The 19,154-nt window shown below is 36.7% G+C and overlaps 2 protein-coding genes and 1 long non-coding RNA gene across 3 annotated transcripts; all 3 read left to right on the forward strand.

The window, feature by feature from the left end:
* Positions 1–149: 149 nt before the first annotated feature.
* Positions 150–2,913, forward strand: LOC137180595 (uncharacterized). The gene is made up of 3 exons (XR_010928014.1): positions 150–585; positions 681–738; positions 1,868–2,913. It is a non-coding gene; the product is annotated as an uncharacterized lncRNA (long non-coding RNA).
* Positions 2,914–3,939: 1,026 nt separating this feature from the next.
* Positions 3,940–5,487, forward strand: LOC137180596 (uncharacterized). The gene is made up of 4 exons (XM_067585972.1): positions 3,940–4,276; positions 4,520–4,822; positions 4,902–5,135; positions 5,300–5,487. The coding sequence occupies exons 1-4, from the start codon at positions 4,222–4,224 to the stop codon at positions 5,407–5,409; spliced, it is 702 nt and encodes a 233-aa protein (XP_067442073.1). The 5' UTR covers positions 3,940–4,221; the 3' UTR covers positions 5,410–5,487.
* An 8,254-nt stretch (positions 5,488–13,741) lies between these two features.
* Positions 13,742–17,499, forward strand: LOC137180109 (uncharacterized). Its single transcript, XM_067585334.1, has 5 exons — positions 13,742–14,014; positions 14,642–14,980; positions 16,199–16,604; positions 16,700–16,757; positions 17,083–17,499. Exons 1-5 carry the CDS (start codon positions 13,915–13,917, stop codon positions 17,275–17,277), a joined length of 1,098 nt encoding a protein of 365 aa, XP_067441435.1. The 5' UTR covers positions 13,742–13,914; the 3' UTR covers positions 17,278–17,499.
* Positions 17,500–19,154: the final 1,655 nt, after the last annotated feature.

A 19,154-nucleotide genomic window follows, 5' to 3' on the forward strand; every position in this document is an offset into this window, starting at 1 on the left:
TTTTAACCATGATGGTGATTTTAACTAAGAACAGTAGTTATAGTTACCTAAACCTGTCTGTACCTTAAACATTGGAGTGGCAGATTAGAAAACACTTACTGTATATGAGTTGTTTTTTTCATCATCATGTCATCTGGGTTGTTTTGAAGGACAGTGACAAACCTAGTTTGTAATTTAGGTATGAGGACTTTTGAGATGTTACGTCTCTTTTACATTTACTGACTAATCTAATAATCTTTCAGGCTTGGAAGTTAAGTTGCATCCTGCTGTGGTGACAGAGGGCCAGAGAGTCACACTGACCTGCAGTACCAGCTGTCCTCTGACTGACGACACAACCTACATTTGGTACTTGAACAGTCGACCTCTGACGGTGCCAGAGAGCCAAAACAAACACCTGGTTCTAGACCCAGTCAGCATTCAGCATGCAGGAAACTACTCATGTGCTGTCAAAACCCACCAAAACATCAGCTCTGGTGAAAAGACTCTCACTGTCCAAAGTATCACAGGAACATCAACAGCAGCAGTTGCAAGAGTTGTTGCTGCTCTCCTGGTTATAATACCACTCACTGTCTTCTTCTGGATTAGGTGAGAAACACTGAGCTTTGTTTCAGAGTCATGACATTTACACACTAACCTGACATCATCTATTCATTTTTATATTCACTCATTTCACTAAACAGGAGAAAGAGGTTCTCTAGCCGTTCTCCTAGACTTGAAACATCAGACAATATGGAGCAGGTAAAATAAAATAATTTAAATAATTCTGCTAAATAACATAACATTACTGATAACAACCCTGTTTAAATGCTTTTCTTGCAGGTTATTTCTTTACTAAACACTGTTTTATCATTATTTTCAGTGTTGATAATTCTCTTGGAGAAACCTTAAATGGGGAAAAGTATTTTTATTGTTATTCATTGACAAACTGTTGATCAGGGGAAAAAACGTCCTGATACAAGATGTTTTTTCCCTTTATCAGCAACATTAAAGGCTTTACAGAGTATGACGTGCTTTAGTCAGTTGAGCAGCAGTGAGCTAACAGCATGTCTCCTTACAACGACAGCATTCAAATGTCAGTCAATCGCTACAAAGGGAAACACCCACCCACAGGCCTGAAGCTAAGACACTGTTTCCGCAAATATGTCCAAAAACGGTTTGATCTTCTTTTGAAACATTGAGAATTATGCACAATATCTGCAGTTTCATGATTGTTTATATTTCCTATCACAAAAAGCGGAGCGAATTCAATTTTCAGTTTGACTTTAATGACAGGTCACTAAGATTTAAAACTCACATTGTAGGTCATTTTTACTTAATTAATTAAAAACACTTCGGGCCTTCGTAGACTTTCAAGAAAGTAAGATTTTTTACCTGAGTGTGCAGGATTTGCGGTTCCTTCTCAAAGAACAGAATATTTTAAATTCTGCTGCATTAGGAAAACATCACCTTCATCTGTCCTGTTTCCCCTCAGATGAGATGATCCTTCAAGTGACACAAAACAACACAGAACTACATTGTACAGTACCATTAGTTTTATGGGTCCAAATTTTGCAGCGTAGATGTGCTGTAGAGCTAAAATATTTTCTACTGCAGTCCACATTACACAGCTACATTAGTCTTCCAACACAAATCAGCCATTTGTAAATCATTGGATAAGGATCAATCATTCATTCATTCATTCATTAATCATTTATCATTGATATCATGAAGATTACTCTGACCTAAAACTATCTGTAAAAGAAAATAAACATATTTTGGACAAACTAATTATCCTTCTAAGGCTGTGAGGTCAGCAGTTACTCCTTATTATTAGAGGTTTAGTGCCCCACAATGTAAACTAATATTATTTGTCTTGTCTTCTCATCAGTTAAACCCTGGTCCTGTGAATGAAAACATCTCAGCCCAACCAACACAGCAGGATGATCTTCACTGTAGCAGAGTCCACTTCTCTAAGACCCAGACACATCCTCTCTACGCCAACGTCCAGCCACACCAGTCTAAAGAACAGGACGATGTTGCTTGTGCTGTTGTCAACTTTAGACCCAACAGGACCCCAAAGTGATCAATGATTACAACTGATTCAAGATCCACTTAGTGACCTTGCTCATCTTGAACAGTACTATTTTCAACAACCCATCAATACACATATAGTGTTGGGGTGTATCTGACACACCACAGGTCTGATGTTAATAAATCTTGGTGAGATGTTTCACAGTGGGAAACCTTTCTGCCTGATATATGCCAGACTTCAATGTCACATTTCAAAGTTTCTAATCTCTGGCACCGTTACACTCTGCTCCATGTTTAGCAGCAGTTACCCAAAAGTACTGAACACTTTGAAAACTTGTAATATAGAGAACAATTATTGTGATACATATGTGTTTTGGCTTGTGTCCCTCATCAGTGGAACACACACAGAACATTTAAATGAGATGAAGTATGATGTAAATATTTGGACCACATTTTCACATGCTGTCTTGCTTTGTGCAGATTTTTAGATTTGTTGTGGATTGTTGACGGACATGTTGCATCATTGAGAACAGGATACTTATAGTAGATTAACCAATGGCATTGCCAGACCACAATGCAATGCCATGTAAGCTTATTGAAGCTTGTGTTTTTTTCTGGTGTGCTTCATGTTGTATTACTGTGCTTTCTGTTTGATTTGCAGCTATAACTGTAAAAATGCTTTTGTAAAACTTATTTTGCTCTCGGAAACATGTTCTACTCTGCATGTTCTGTAGTGTATGATGTGAACATAAAAACTATGTCTGCAGCTTCCTCTTCACAAGTGTTTTTCTTTCACCATGAAACAAACACAGACAGTCTCACACCTCTCTGACCAACGCTGACAACTTTGACACCTTTTTATGATAACTTGATGCAGCTTAACACTGCTGCATGTTACATGATGAGCCGATACATTACTTAAAAATTAGAAACAATGACACCTTAAAGTAAATATGAAGGTTCTCCATGTCAAAATATGACATCAAATAACTAAACAACAGCTGCACTACATAGATTGTTTATCTGTGGTTCTATTAAGAATTACAATGAGGAAGGAGGTTTATTTTTGGTATCAGAGCTACATGCAGCATGTCTGCTAGCCGCCCTCACACTGACCAACAGTCCGTTCTGGCTTCAGTCATTTGTCTATAAACCTGCTCTTAATTTAGACTCTTCAGTAAGGTCAGCAGTTATGATGTAGCAGATACAAACACTGTTATACAATCAACTTACAGACCCAGTATTGGTGCCAACATTAATGTTATTATTTACACCTGTACTTTTCCTGCTTGAAAAAGTCAAAGTGTTTGCTGTGAAAAAGGTTCACTGATTAGAAGCGAGGGACTAAAACAACCACGTTGGCAGAAGTTGGATGTGTGTTTACTGGTTTCAGCCCCAATATCTCAGGTATAAATCTTTATCCTCTCTGATGTAATGAACATTTACTGTTAACTGTAAGACATATACATAACATGTTTAATGGAGTTTAGGAGTTATAGTGTGGACAATTTGTAGAAAATTGCAGATTGATACAGAAAACAGAAAGGAAGAATAAATAAAAAAAAATGCTCTCAAGCTTTCTTCAGATGTCCTTCATGTACAACATATTATACTATTATTAGTCCTATTCTGCATGCTCTGCAGTGTTTTAAGTTACCATAAACTTCCGCAGTTTCCACCACAGAAACCACCATCACTGTCCATAGACAGCTTCACATCTTTCTGTTCTCACTTCAGTAGTTTTTACAACTTTTCAATGAAAATATAATGCAGTTTAACACTAAAATATCTGGCATGAAGAACCAATACACTATAAAAACAGAAAATAACAGTAATAATTGTGATGAGATACAGAGTAAGAAAAATAATGGCACCCCCAAGTTAAAGTCAACGTTTTCCTTCTCAGAATATGAAGTCAAATAAATACTGAACTATGTGAGGTAGATTCTGTACTAGAGGAAGAAGCAGGAAGGAAGTGAATTTTAGGTGTCAGAACTTCATGCTGTGCATCTGCCCGCAACTCTCACAATGACCAACAGTCCATTCTGTCCTCTTAAGTCTTCACTCTGTAAGAGGACTGCTGTTGATTTTGACTATTTATTTATAGATTTGATGTTTTATGAGCTTTCATAAACACAGCAGGTGTGGTAAGGCCATTAAAAAAATAATATAATCAACTTTGTGTTTAGAAGCGGAGGGACTACAACAGCCATGTTGTTGGCAGAAGCTGGCTGTGTGTTTATGGCTTTCATTCTGTGCATCTCAGGTATGAATTATTGTTTATTTCTTCTTATATAATGACTGTAAACATGATATATACAATATGAGATTATTAACTGTAATCTGTAAAAAATGATTTACTTGATTATAGGAGTTAAAGTGTGCACAACTTGAAGAAAACTGCAGATTATACATCAAATGTCCTTCATTTACAATATTTCATACTATCAATATTTAGTGATTAGTACTAGAATAATGTTATAATTATGAATCAATGCTTCTGTTAAAGGGGTTCAGGGACAAGCCAAAAGCATCTGTGCCTTAAAGGGTTCATCAGTGGATCTGCCCTGCTCAGCTCAACATCCCACTTCAAGCAGGAAATGGTTCACTGTATACTGGGATGGCTCCAAGCTTGTTCTCAATGAGCTCTCTGCAGATGGAAATCGTTTAACATACAACATGTCTGAAGAGAGTCATCCAACTCTAAGAATCAAAGATCTGACAGACAATGATGCAAAGTTTTACTGCTGTAGAGAGAGTGCAGAAAACCCACAAGACTGCAGGCAAAGTGAAATCTTCCTCCATGTTGCAGGTACAGTGGTTTTCACTAATGTATTACTTTAAGAATGAAATCAGAATATGAATTCTTACATTATTCACCATCATCTCAGACCTGCAGGTGAAGGTGATTCCTGCCACAGAGGGACAGACAGTATCACTGATTTGCAAAACCAGTTGTCGTCTGACTGAAAACCCTGCAGCCTACATCTGGTACAAGAACAGAGAGTTTCTCTATCAGGACTGGTCTCCCTGGTACCAACAGCTGGTCAGCAGTGAGGAAGCAGTCAGATACTCCTGTGCTATCAAAGGCTACGAGCATCTCAGAGCTCCTGAAGTCTCCGTGGGTGAGTGACAACATTTGGCTCCTTTTCATGTTACAAAACTTCAAGTTAAACATTTTCAAGAATATTTTTACTATTTAAGCTTTGCCTTAAATTATAAAGCCTATGAAATACTGTAACTAATTGTTTACCAGTTAAAGTACTAAATGTTATTTGTTTTTGTTCAGATTCTGTCACATCGACCTGCTTTACTGTGACCTACGCTAAAGGAAGAATGTGTTCTGAAAAGCAGACATCAGTGGATGGGTCCTGCTCCATCACATATCCCAGAGGTTAACTTTCTCCAAACATCCACAAACATTTACACAAACACCACTCCCACCACCCACACCTAGAACACCTTTAAAACAATATTTTAAGAACAGACATCTAAATGACCATGAATCATTTATTTTCATATCAATATTTTCATGTCATATCTTTGCTTTCTTTCTTTTCTAATTTTACTATTTTACTGACATGTTTACTACAGTTCTACACATTATTGTTTTCACTAACCACACTTCAATAATCAATATATCATTTTTATTTAATTCACACATAAACTGTTGAAAAATGTTTTTAACATCTCTTAACAGAAGTAGGTCTACAAAGGACCCCTGCAGAGGTGAATCATGTTAGACTGACCTGTAACACCAGCTGTCCACTGACTGACAACCAAAGTGCCTATAGATTGTACAAGAACAGACACTTAATGTCTGAGAAGAAACAGCAGCTTTCAGTTCTCAACTCCTCTGCTGATATCTTCTCCTGTGCTGTCAAAGACCACGAGGATCTGCACTCTGCTGAAGTCTGTGAGTATAAACCAACTTACAGTCTGTTATTACTGTTATATTATAGGATGGTACATTTGTCTTTAGTTTGTATGCTTATTGGGCAACATGAAATATATTTCAGAGGTGTTGATTCAACCTGATTTTCATTTTCTTCGTAGTGTTATTAATCCATTATCTGACTTATGATTTAGTCAGTGATGGAGGTGATCTGCTGGTAACCAGTGTGTCTTATTAAAGACAACATGAACTGCTGATTTGTGTTTGAGTTGATATGACTCACTTGTGAAGCTTTAAATCACAGTCTGTATAACGACAACACATAATAATTACACAATAATTACACATTAGATATTTGAAAATACTTAACCATTTCATTTTAGAGATTGTGCCATAAAGACTAAATAAATGCAAGCTTCAGTATAAATCCAAACAATGTTTTACATTTTTTGCAAAAGAGCCATATAAAATATTTAAAGAGACACTTTAGCTGCTTTCACATTGTGTGATATTTCCTGATTTGCAGAAAACATGATTTATAAAAAACACCTGAACTTCTACCACAGATTTTTTATTTAAGTATTAGGCAAGGCTACGTTAGCAGTTATTTAGAGTGACCCTATTTTAAGTCTTCAATTTATATTTCAGGTGTTGATGATAATAACTGCTGGAGTGTAAATTACATCAGAAGGAGAATCTGCGCCCTGGAAGGCTCTTCGGTGAACATTTCAAGTGAATATTTGTATCCTGACAACCAGCAGCCTGAGTCTAAAGTTTGGTATAAAATAAAGAGAAGTGGTGAGGAGGAAGCTGTGGAGCCGACTGAGGATCCAGTTCACATGTGGTATCTTGACATGAACAACCAGCACATCCTGAGAATCAAAAACCTGAAGAAGACTGACTCAGCAGAATACACATTCAGACTCCTAAAAGATGATGAAGTACGGAAGGGTAATCCACCTGGAGTGACTCTGATTGTCTCAGGTAATTACTGTCTGTATACTTTTCAATAGAAACTGTGCTGCTCCCTCACCATGTACTAACAGCAGTCAGCACTTTATTCTTTAATGCCTACAAGAGGACTAAAGGCTGGTTCATGCTTAATATGATAACACTAACAAAAGACAGTCAAAACGATGTAACTGTAGCTAAATTAAGTGCACACAATAACCTGTATGCAGGGTCGTGCACCACCTGATTTTCATAAGAACAAAGTGTAAAGATGCATCTGTGTTTTGTCAAAATCAGACCAGTGATTTCTTAGATATCACACAATAAATCATTCACAGTGAAGCCATGGTCCAATTATTCACCGTTTTAAGAACTTTAACAGATAAATCTTAATTTCACAACTTTGGCAGAATTAGGAGTCTGCATTCTGTCTACTGACTCAATGGTCTAATTAAAACATCATGCATATTTAAATGTGTCAAATCATTGTAGAAGTTGTATCTCCACTAAAACAGTGTAGGAGAGAGAGAGAGTTCAACATGCTGCAACTTAAAAAAAATCGATGTTAACAAGCAAATGAAGAAAACATGTTCACCACTTAGACACACATTATAAAGAAATATGCTTCAAATATAGGAAACACAAGCAAATAAAAGGGAAGTTACAAAAATAGAAGTGTCTCGGGGACATGAAAACTGATGTCAGGAGTTGCTGTCTGGTGTTCAAAATTGAGCTAACAATGTTTGTTTTAGTTTCAAATTTGATTTTGTGTGTAACCTACAAGCCTATTTACTACTCTGTACAGTTTGCATTGTTTATTTATTTGCAATGTATTTCTTTATGTCACATATGTGTCAAAAAGTTGAAGATCTTCATTTGTTTGTGTTTTAATATGTTGCAGTGCATTGAGCTCTCTCAGCCACCATAGTTAGAGAGGAGATCAGAATGGATGGATGAACCTACAAAGGCTGTGACTCTGACACAGGAGTCTGTGCTTCATGTCTCATCTTCTACAAAGCATTTTTTTTAAACCATGATGGTGATTTTAACTAGTACAGTAGTTTTAGTTACCTAAACCTGTCTGTACCTTAAACATAGGAGTGACAGATTAAAAAACACTTACTGTATATGAGTTGTTTTTTTATCATCATGTCATCTGAGTTGTTTTGAAGGACAGTGACAAACCTAGTTTGTAATTTAGGTATGAGGACTTTTGAGATGTTACGTCTCTTTTACATTTACTGACTAATCTAATAATCTTTCAGACTTGGAAATTAAGTTGCATCCTGCTGTGGTGACAGAGGGCCAGAGAGTCACACTGACCTGCAGTACCAGCTGTCCTCTGACTGACAACACAAACTACATTTGGTACTTGAACAGTCGACCTCTGATGGTGCCAGAGAGCCAAAACAAACACCTGGTTCTAGACGCAGTCAGCATTCAGCATGCAGGAAACTACTCATGTGCTGTCAAAACCCACCAAAACATCAACTCTGGTGAAAAGACTCTCACTGTCCAAAGTATCACAGGAATATCAACAGCAGCAGTTGGAGTTGTTACAGCAACAACTCCTGCAACTGTTGAAGTTGTTACAGCAACAACTCCTGCAACTGTTGAAGTTGTTACAGCAACAACTCCTGCAACTGTTGAAGTTGTTGCAGCAACAACTCCAGCAGTTGCAGGAGTTGTTGCTGCTCTCCTGGTTGTAATACCATTCACTGTCTTCTTCTGGATTAGGTGAGAAACACTGAGCTTTGTTTCAGAGTCATGACATTTACACACTAATCTGACATCATCTATTCATTTTTATATTCACTCATTTCACTAAACAGGAGAAAGAGGTCCTCCAGCCGTTCTCCTAGACTTGAAACATCAGACAATATGGAGCAGGTAAAATAAAATAATTTAAACAATTCTGCCACATAACATAACATTACTGACAAAAACCCTGTTTAAATGCTTTTCTTGCAGGTTCTTATTTCTTTACTAAACATTGTTTATCATTATTTTCAGTGTTGATAATGCTCTTGCATAAACCCTAAATGAGGAAAAGTATTTTTATTGTTATTCATCTACTTAGTCATACAAACTGGAATGTGAAGTTACAAAATATCTGCTGTTACACTCATTTAATATCTCTTCCAAAACCATTATCAGTTCTGTTCTACTTGGAATCGTTCCATATTGCTTTGGAGGATCAGCCAAAACTTTAAATACAACATAGTGTACTATTATATATTTTTTTTCTTTATCAGCTAGACATCTCAGCTCAAGCAACAGAGCAGGACGACCTTCACTATAGCAGAGTTTACTTGTCTAAGAACCAGACAGATCCGCTCTACACCACCGTCCAGCCACATCAGCCCCAAGAACAGACGCATGTCCTCTATGCTGTTGTCCGCTTTAGATCCAATACAACCCCTGAGTAAGCATCTCTTCATTACAACTGATTATATTTGAGGGAAATAAAAATTATGTAGCTTATTACAGGTTGGGCTTTAAGATGTCTCAGACTCCACTGGTACTGTTTTGATAAAACTTGTGGGTTAGGTTCTTTCACTGTGGTGTTTAAAATCTACATTGATAATCATTGAACACACCAATGATCAGATTTTCAGGAATCTTGCTTAAAAGGTTATCAGAATGTAGTTAAAGATTGTGAGACGTATGACGAGACTACATCAACTGAGAAAAATGTCAGCTATAGCACCTAATCATTTACTCTTTGACAGCCATATCTGGCTGCTCTGTGTCAGTAAACACTGCAGGAGTTAAAAATGGTGACTTTACTATGTCACCATCTGGTGGCAACATTAAGGACAATGTGGCAGACAGCAACACACACCACCACCCACCATTCATAAAACATTTGAGCACTACTGCAGTAGGTCTAGTACCTTGTGGGACAGTGAGAGGCTGGAACGTGGCCGTGGTGGCATACGGGGGCTCTCTGTGGACGGAGGGAGAGTCATAGTTCCTGAAGATGTGCAGTTCTCCTGGATGTCTGTCACCCAGAACACTGGTCACCATCACCCTGTACAAGAACAAATGAATGAGTGAAAAGATAATAGAGTAAATGTGAGCTTTAGTTCATATTAAAAGTGTTTGACAAGAAATTCTGATCAAAACCTGAAAAACCAGCACTTTGACATCAAAATTAGTTCATTTACAGATTTTGGATTCTCTGCTACTGATTTTTAGCCATGCTAGCAGCATTGTTCAAGGTATGGTGAGGTCTGTCTGAAATTTTGATGTCAGATCCACATGCACACTGAACAACAGTCAACTCATCCAAGTGGTTCATACATTGTTAGTCCTTGCTAGTCATTGTTAGCTGTTACTTCGTCCCATCTGTGATTTGAAAACTGCTTACAGTACATTACTCAGTGTCCTGATTAAATTCATGGGGGGCTGCTGACATTAAAGGACTCATTGCTGTTGGTTTCAACTTATAGTTTTGACAGTCTGGTCATTTTCCATCACCATACTGTATATGGACCTGTGAAAGAGAGACAGCTAACGCTAACTAGACCTCCTCCTTTTAATAATGTGGGACAAACACAGCACTGAGTGTGCAGAATGACTCAGCAGGAGTTGAAATAATGTGAACAAAAGTGACGTCTTGTGGGAATCAGTGCTAACATTAACAAGCTAGTTTACATAGCTTTCACTTTCTGAGTGGAAGCTAGTTAGTCCAGCTTTCTAGTTTCCAGTTTCTGAGTGAAATACAAACTTCACAGCATGATGGGTCCTCCCAAATACTGAATATTGTAAATGGACAGATGTCTTTAATCACTAAGAGGACATAACCAACACTATGTGAACTGAGAATGAGATTTGTTGTGGATTGTTGACGGACATGTTGCATCATTGAGAACAGAATACTTATAGTAGTGTGCTATGGTGTGCTTCATGTTGTATTACTGTGCTTTCTGTTTGATTTGCAGCTATAACTGTAAAAATGCTTTTGTAAAACTCATTTTGCTCTCTGAAACATGTTCTACTCTGTATGTTCTGTAGTGTATGATGTGATCATAAAAACTATGTCTGCAGCTTCCTCTTCACAAGTGTTTTTTTTTTCACCATGAAACAAACACAGACAGTCTCACACCTCTCTGACCAACGCTGACAACTTTGACACCTTTTATCATAACTTGATGCAGCTTAACACTGCTGCATGTTGCATGATGAGCCGATACATTACTTAAAAATGAGAAACAATGACACCTTAAAATAAATATGAAGGTTTTCCATGTCAAAATATGACATCAAATAACTAAACAACTGCTGCAATGCATAGATTGTTTATCTGTGGTTTTACTAAGAATTATAATGAGGAAGGAGGTTTATTTTTGGTATCAGAGCTACATGCAGCATGTCTGCTAGCCGCCCTCACACTGACCAACAGTCCATTCTGGCTTCAGTCATTTCTCTATAAACCTGCTCTTAATTTAGACTCTTCAGTAAGGTCAGCAGCAGATACAAACACTGTTATAATCTTATAGACCCAGTATGGGTGCCAACATTAATGTTATTATTTACACCTGTACTTTTCCTGCTTGAACAAGTCAAAGTGTTTGCTGTGAAAAAGGTCCACTGATTAGAAGCGAGGGACTAAAACAACCACGTTGGCAGAAGTTGGATGTGTGTTTACTGGTTTCAGCCCCAACATCTCAGGTATAAATCTTTATCCTCTCTGATGTAATGAGCATTTACTGTTAACTGTAAGACATACACATAACATGTTTAATGGATCTTAAGAGTTATAGTGTGAACAATTTGTAAAAAATTGCAGATTGATACAGAAAACAGAAAGGAAGAATAAAAAAACAAAAATGCTCTCAAGCTTTCTTCAGATGTCCTTCATGTACAACATATTATACTATTATTTGTCCTATTCTGCATGCTCTGCAGTGTTTTAAGTTACCATAAACTTCTGCAGTTTCCACCACAGAAACCACCATCACCGTCCATAGACAGCTTCACATCTCTCTGTTCTCACTTCAGCAGTTTTTACAACTTTTCAATGAAAATATAATGCAGTTTAACACTAAAATATCTGGCATGAAGAACCAATACACCATAAAAACAGAAAATAACAATAATAATTGTGATGAGATACAGAGTAAGAAAAATAATGGCACCCCCAAGTTAAAATCAACGTTTTCCTTGTCAGAATATGACGTCAAATAAACACTGAACTATGTGAGGTAGATTCTGTACTAGAGGAAGAAGCAAGAAGGAAGTGAATTTTAGGTGTCAGAGCTTCATGCTGTACATCTGCCCGCAACTCTCACAATGACCAACAGTCCATTCTGTCCTCTTAAGTCTTTACTCTGTAAGAGGACGGCTGTTGATTTTGACCATTTCTTTATAGTTTTGATGTTTTATGAGCTTTCATAAACACAGCAGGTGTGGTAAGGCCATTAAAAAATTAATATGATCAACTTTGTGTTTAGAAGCGGAGGGACTACAACAGCCATGTTGTTGGCAGAAGCTGGCTGTGTGTTTATGGCTTTCATTCTGTGCATCTCAGGTATGAATTATTGTTTATCTCTTCTTATATAATGACTGTAAACATGATATATACAATATGAGATTATTAACTGTAATCTGTAAAAAGAATAATGATTTACTTGATTATTGGAGTTAAAGTGTGAACAACTTTAAGAAAACTGCAGATTATACATCAAATGTCCTTCATTTACAATATTTCATACTATCAATATTTAGTGATTAGTACTAGAAGAATGTTATAATTATGAATCAATGCTTCTGTTAAAGGGGTTCAGGGACAAGCCAAAAGCATCTGTGCCTTAAAAGGTTCATCAGTGGATCTGCCCTGCTCAGCTCAACATCCCACTTCAAGAGTGAAATGGTTCATTGTATACCAGGCTGGCTCCAAGTTTGTTCTCAGTGAGCTCTCTGCAGATGGAAATCATGTAACGTACAACATGTCTGAAGAGAGTCATCCAACTCTAAGAATCAAAGATCTGACAGACAGTGATGCAAAGTCTTACTGCTGCAGCAAGACTACAGAGACATCAGAACTCTGCTGGCACAATAGAACTGAGCTCTTTGTTTCAGGTACAGTGGTTTTCACTAATGTATTACTTTAAGACTGAAATCAGAATATGAATTCTTACATTATTCACCATCATCTCAGACCTGCAGGTGAAGGTGATTCCTGCCACAGAGGGACAGACAGTATCACTGATTTGTAGCTCCAGTTGTCCCCGGACTGAAAACCCTGCAGCCTACATCTGGTACAAGAATGGAGAGTTTCTCTATCAGGACTGGTCTCCCTGGTACCAACAGCTGGTCAGCAGTGAGGAAGCAGTCAGATACTCCTGTGCTATCAAAGGCTACAAGGATCTCAGAGCTCCTGAAGTCTCAGTGAGTGAGTGACATCATTTGGCTCCTTTTCATGTTACAAAACCTCAAGTTAAACACTTTCAAGAATATTTTTACTATTTAAGCTTTGCCTTAAATTATAAAGCCTATGAAATACTATAACTAAGGGTTTACCAGTTAAAGTACTAAATGTTATTTGTTTTTGTTCAGATTCTGTCACATCGACCTGCTTTACTGTGACCTACGCTAAAGGAAGAATGTGTTCTGAAAAGCAGACATCAGTGAATGAGCCCTGCTCCATCACATATCCCAGAGGTTAACTTTCTCCAAACATGCATAAACATTTACACAAACACCACTCCCACCACCCACACCTAGAACACCTTTAAAACAATATTTTAAGAACAGACATCTAATTGTCATATCTTTGCTTTCTTTCTTTTCTAATTTTTACTGTTACTGACATGCTGACTACAATTCTACACATTCTTCTTTTCTGCACTAATTTTGTGATCAATATATTATTTTTATTTAATTCAACATGACACACATTAACTGTTGAAAAATGTTTTTAACATCTCCTAACAGAAGTAGGTCTACAAAGAACACCTGCAGATGTGTACCATGTTAGACTGACCTGTAACACCAACTGTCCACTGACTGACAACCAAACTGCCTATAGATTGTACAAGAACAGACACTTAATGTCTGAGAAGAAACAGCAGCTTTCAGTTCTCAACTCCTCTGCTGATATCTTCTCCTGTGTTGTCAAAGACCACGAGGATCTTCACTCTGCTGAAGTCTGTGAGTATAAACCAACTTACAGTCTGTTATTACTGTTATATTATAGGATGGCACATTTGTCTTTAGTTTGTATGCTTATTGGGCAACATGAAATATATTTCAGAGGTGTTAATTCAACCTGATTTTCATTTTCTTTGTAGTGTTATTAATCCATTATCTGACTTATGATTTAGTCAGTGATGGAGGTGATCTGCTGGTAACCAGTGTGTCTTATTAAAGACAACATGAACTGCTGATTAGTGTTTGAGTTGATATGACTCGCTTGTGAAGCTGTAAATCACAGTCTGTATAACGACAACACATAATAATTACACAATAATTACACATTAGATATTTGAAAATACTTAACCATTTCATTTTAGAGATTGTGCCATAAAGACTAAATAAATGCAAGCTTCAGTATAAATCCAAACAATGTTTTACATTTTTTGTAAAAGAGCCATATAAAGTATTTAAAGAGACACTTTAGCTGCTTTCACATTGTGTGATATTTCCTGATTTGCAGAAAACATGATTTATAAAAAACACCTGAACTTTTACCACAGATTTTTTATTTAAGTATTAGGCAAGGCTATTTTAGCAGTTATTTAGAGTGACCCTATTTTAAGTCTTTAATTTATATTTCAGGTGTTGATGATGAGAACTGCTGGAGTGTAAATTACATCAGAAGGAGAATCTGCGCCCTGGAAGGCTCTTCAGTGAACATTTCAAGTGAATATTTGTATCCTGACAACCAGCAGCCTGAGTCTAAAGTTTGGTATAAAATAAAGAGAAGTGGTGAGGAGGAAGCTGTGAAGCAGACTGAGGATGCAGTTCACGTGCAGTATCATGACAACATGAACAACCAGCACATCCTGAGTATCAAAAACCTGAAGAAGACTGACTCAGCAGAATACACATTCAGACTCCTAAAAGATGATGTAGTACGGAGGGCTGATCCACCTGGAGTGACTCTGATTGTCTCAGGTAATTCCTGTCTGTATACTTTTCAATAGAGACTGTGCTGCTCCCTCACCATGTACTAACAGCAGTCAGAAGACTTTATTCTTTAATGCCTACAAGAAGACTAAAGGCTGGTTCATGCTTAATATGATAACACTAACAAAAGACAGTCAAAATTATGTAACTGTAGCTAAATTAAGTGCACACAATAACCTGTATGCAGGGTCGTGCACCATCTGAAATTCATAACAATAAAGTGTAAAGATGCATCTGTGTTTTGTCAAAATCAGACCAGTGATTTCTTAAATATCACACAATAAATCATTCACAGTGAAGCCATGGTCCAATTATTCACCGTTTTAAGAACTTTAACAGATAAATCTTAATTTCCCAACTTTGGCTTAATTAGGAGCCTGTATTCTGTCTACTGTCTCAATGGTCTAATTAAAACATCATGCATATTTAAATGTGTCAAATCATTGTAGAAGTTGTATCTCCACTAAAACAGTGTAGGAGAGAGAGAGAGTTCAACATGCTGCAACTTAAAAAAATGCATGTAAACATGTTCACCACTTTGACACACAGTATAAAGAAATGTGCTTCTAATATAGGAAACACAAGCAAATAAAAGGGAAGTTACTGAAATAAAGAAGTGTCTGGGGGACATGAAAAACTGATGTCAGGACCTGCTGTCTGGTGTTCAAAAATGAGCTAACAATGTTTGTTTTAGTTTCAAATTTGATTTTGTATGTAACCTACAAGCCTATTTACTACTCTGTACAGTTTGCATTGTTTATTTATTTGCAGTGTATTTCTTTATGTCACATATGTGTCAAAAAGACGAAGGTCTTCATTTGTTTGTGTTTTAATAAGTTGCAGTGCATTGAGCTCTCTCAGCCACCATAGTTAGAGAGGAGATCAGAATGGATGGATGAGCCTACAAAGGCTGTGACTCTGACACAGGAGTCTGTGCTTCATGTCTCATCTTCTACAAAGCATTTTTTTAACCATGATGGTGATTTTAACTAAGTACAGTAGTTTTAGTTACCTAAACCTGTCTGTACCTTAAACATAGGAGTGGCAGATTAGAAAACACTTACTGTATATGAGTTGTTTTTTTATCATCATGTCATCTGGGTTGTTTTGAAGGACAGTGACAAACCTAGTTTGTAATTTAGGTATGAGGACTTTTGAGATGATACGTCTCTTTTACATTTACTGACTAATCTAATAATCTTTCAGGCTTGGAAGTTGAGTTGTATCCTGCTGTGGTGACAGAGGGCCAGAGAGTCACACTGACCTGCAGTACCAGCTGTCCTCTGACTGAAGACACAAACTACATTTGGTACTTGAACAGTCGACCTCTGACGGTGCCAGAGAACCAAAACAAACACCTGGTTCTAGACCCAGTCAGCATTCAGCATGCAGGAAACTACTCATGTGCTGTCAAAACCCACCAAAACATCAGCTCTGGTGAAAAGACTCTCACTGTCCAAAGTATCAAAGGAACATCAACAGCAGCAGTTGGAGTTGTTACGGCAACAACCCCTGCAACTGTTGGAGTTGTTACAGCAACAACTCCTGCAACTGTTGGAGTTGTTGCTGCTCTCCTGGTTATAATACCACTCACTGTCTTCTTCTGGATTAGGTGAGAAACAATGAGCTTTGTTACAGAGTCATGACATTTACACACTAACCTGAAATCATTTATTCATTTTTATATTCACTCATTTCACTAAACAGGAGAAAGAGGTTCTCCAGCCGTTCTCCTAGACTTGAAACATCAGACAATATGGAGCAGGTAAAATAAACATTACTGACCACAACCCTGTTTAAATGCTTTTCTCGCAGATTATTACTTTACTAAACACTGTTTTATCATTATTTTCAGTGTTGATAATTGTCTTGGAGAAACCCTAAATGGGGAAAAATATTTTTATTGTTATTCATGAAACTGGAACATAAAGATACCAAACATCTGTTGTAACAATCATTTAATATCTCTTCCAAAACCATTATCGGTTGTGCTCTACTCAGAATTGTTGCATATTTCTTTGTTTTGGAGGATCAGCCAAAACTTTAAATACAATGTACTGTAAAGTAATATTATTTTGTTTCTTTATCAGCTAAACCCTGGTCCTGTGTATGAAGACATCTCAGCTCAAGCAACAGAGCAGGACGACCTTTACTACAGCAGAATCAACTTCTCTAAGAACCAGACAGATCCGCTCTACACCACCGTCCAGCCACATCAGCCCCAAGTACAGGAGCATGTCCCCTATGCTGTTGTCCACTTTAGATCCAATACAACCCCTGAGTAAGCATCTCTTCATTACAACTGATTATATTTGAGGGAAATAAGAATTATGTAGCTTATTACAGGTTGGACTATATGATATCTCAGACCCTACTGGTACTGTTTTGATAAAACTTGTGGGTTAGGTTCTTTCACTGTGGTGTTTAAAATCTACATTGATAATCATTGAACACACCAATGATCAGATTTTCATGAAACTTGCTTAAAAGGTTACTAGAATGTAGTTAAAGATTGTGAGACATATGACGAGACTGCAACAACTGAGGAAAAATCACTTTTCTTGTATATTTTTAAATAGCCTACTTTGAAAAATAATGAACCCACATTACACTTATTCTTTTCTTTTTTCTTTTTTTTCAGGTATAATGGCCAAATTATACAGCAAACAAAAACTTAAAGAGAGTGAATGTAACCTTCCTTCATGATGTACAAAGGGATATGTTTCTGGTGTTACATGAGCGAGCACCTCGGGAGCACACTGGCAGTGATGGACATCCATAGAAACAAGGACCTTTTACAAGCCATCCTGTTAAACCATTTTAACTCAATACAGTAATTTCACTATTGCCATGAAATGTTGAGCAGACTTTCATAGTGTCAACATACAAGAGTTGGACTACCTAAAGCTCTTCAATACACAGAAAAAAACCCTTCAACCATTTCTGTAAAACATAATAAGGACACAGTTTTGTAAACTTATGAAAATATTTCAGTCAGTGCAGCCCAGTAGAACACAATTATACCTGGTAAATATCTTGAAAATTACCGAAAAACACATCTCTGATGCTGACAACAAAAAAAGTTTCTCAAAATTTTTTGCCTCTCCTACCTTTTAAATTTATTTACAAAATGGAAAAATTTGAAGAGCAAGATTCACTGGTAACCATCATTAGAGAGCCATTGTATTAAATGACTAACTGTAAGTTATTTTATATTGCTAGCTTGCTGTAGCTATGCTAGGTAAAACCAACGCACTGAGAAGCTACAGCCTTCTTTGTGGTGCTAAAGCAAATCAGCTACTTTTTCCTGTAAATTACTTTAAATTAGCTTTCTTGTGCTATTAGTTTGTGTTAAAACTTATATGGGTAACAATACTGTATTTAATATGCTCATGTATGGCTCATGAAAAAAAACTCATCCAACATTATTTGTCTGCGTTGATACCTTTGTTGTCGATGAGTCATGCTAATTAGCAAACTGAACTAACATTAGCTTTAGTGGTCATATTTTGTATGTCAGTTTTTGTTTTGTGTTCTCTTGTTTGTTTGTTTTGTTAAGAGAAGCTAAAGGTATATATTTTTCGGACATAACATTACAGCAGTTGCCATGGTGATAGCCGAAATTTTGAAATTGTCACATTATTGATTGAAAGGTAATGTTAGTGTCTTGCAAAATTTTGATCAAAGTACTATTGTATAATTGCTAAAACACGTGATTATAAAAAAGGATATTGGACTAACCATGAAATGGTTAATTATTCATAATTACAGGTTTCATTTAAAGATGAAAATGAATCGGAATTTCTTTGTTTAACACGATGTGACATTACAATTAAAAAATGGTTTTACTTTCTCTTACAAAGCATCAGAGAATAATTAAAGCTTTTTAGCAGTTGTTGTCTTTAATGCTTTTCTTAAAGGGTCTTTCAACTAAGTTGAATGCAAAAGTTAAATGCAATTGTAAGTTTTGAGTTTTGATGGTGGGATGACCCTTTTCTTTACTATGGATTGTACCTTTAAATAAAGTTGACTTACTTTAACTGATGCTCTGAATTGTTCAATGGTCATACAGCATTTAATTAATAAAATAGGGATCTAATCTTACCCATGCTGAGTTAAATAACATGTCAACTGAAAATCAAGTGCACAACAAAGAAACAAA

Source organism: Thunnus thynnus, chromosome 3, assembly GCF_963924715.1.
Source record: "Thunnus thynnus chromosome 3, fThuThy2.1, whole genome shotgun sequence".
Taxonomy (NCBI): domain Eukaryota; kingdom Metazoa; phylum Chordata; class Actinopteri; order Scombriformes; family Scombridae; genus Thunnus; species Thunnus thynnus.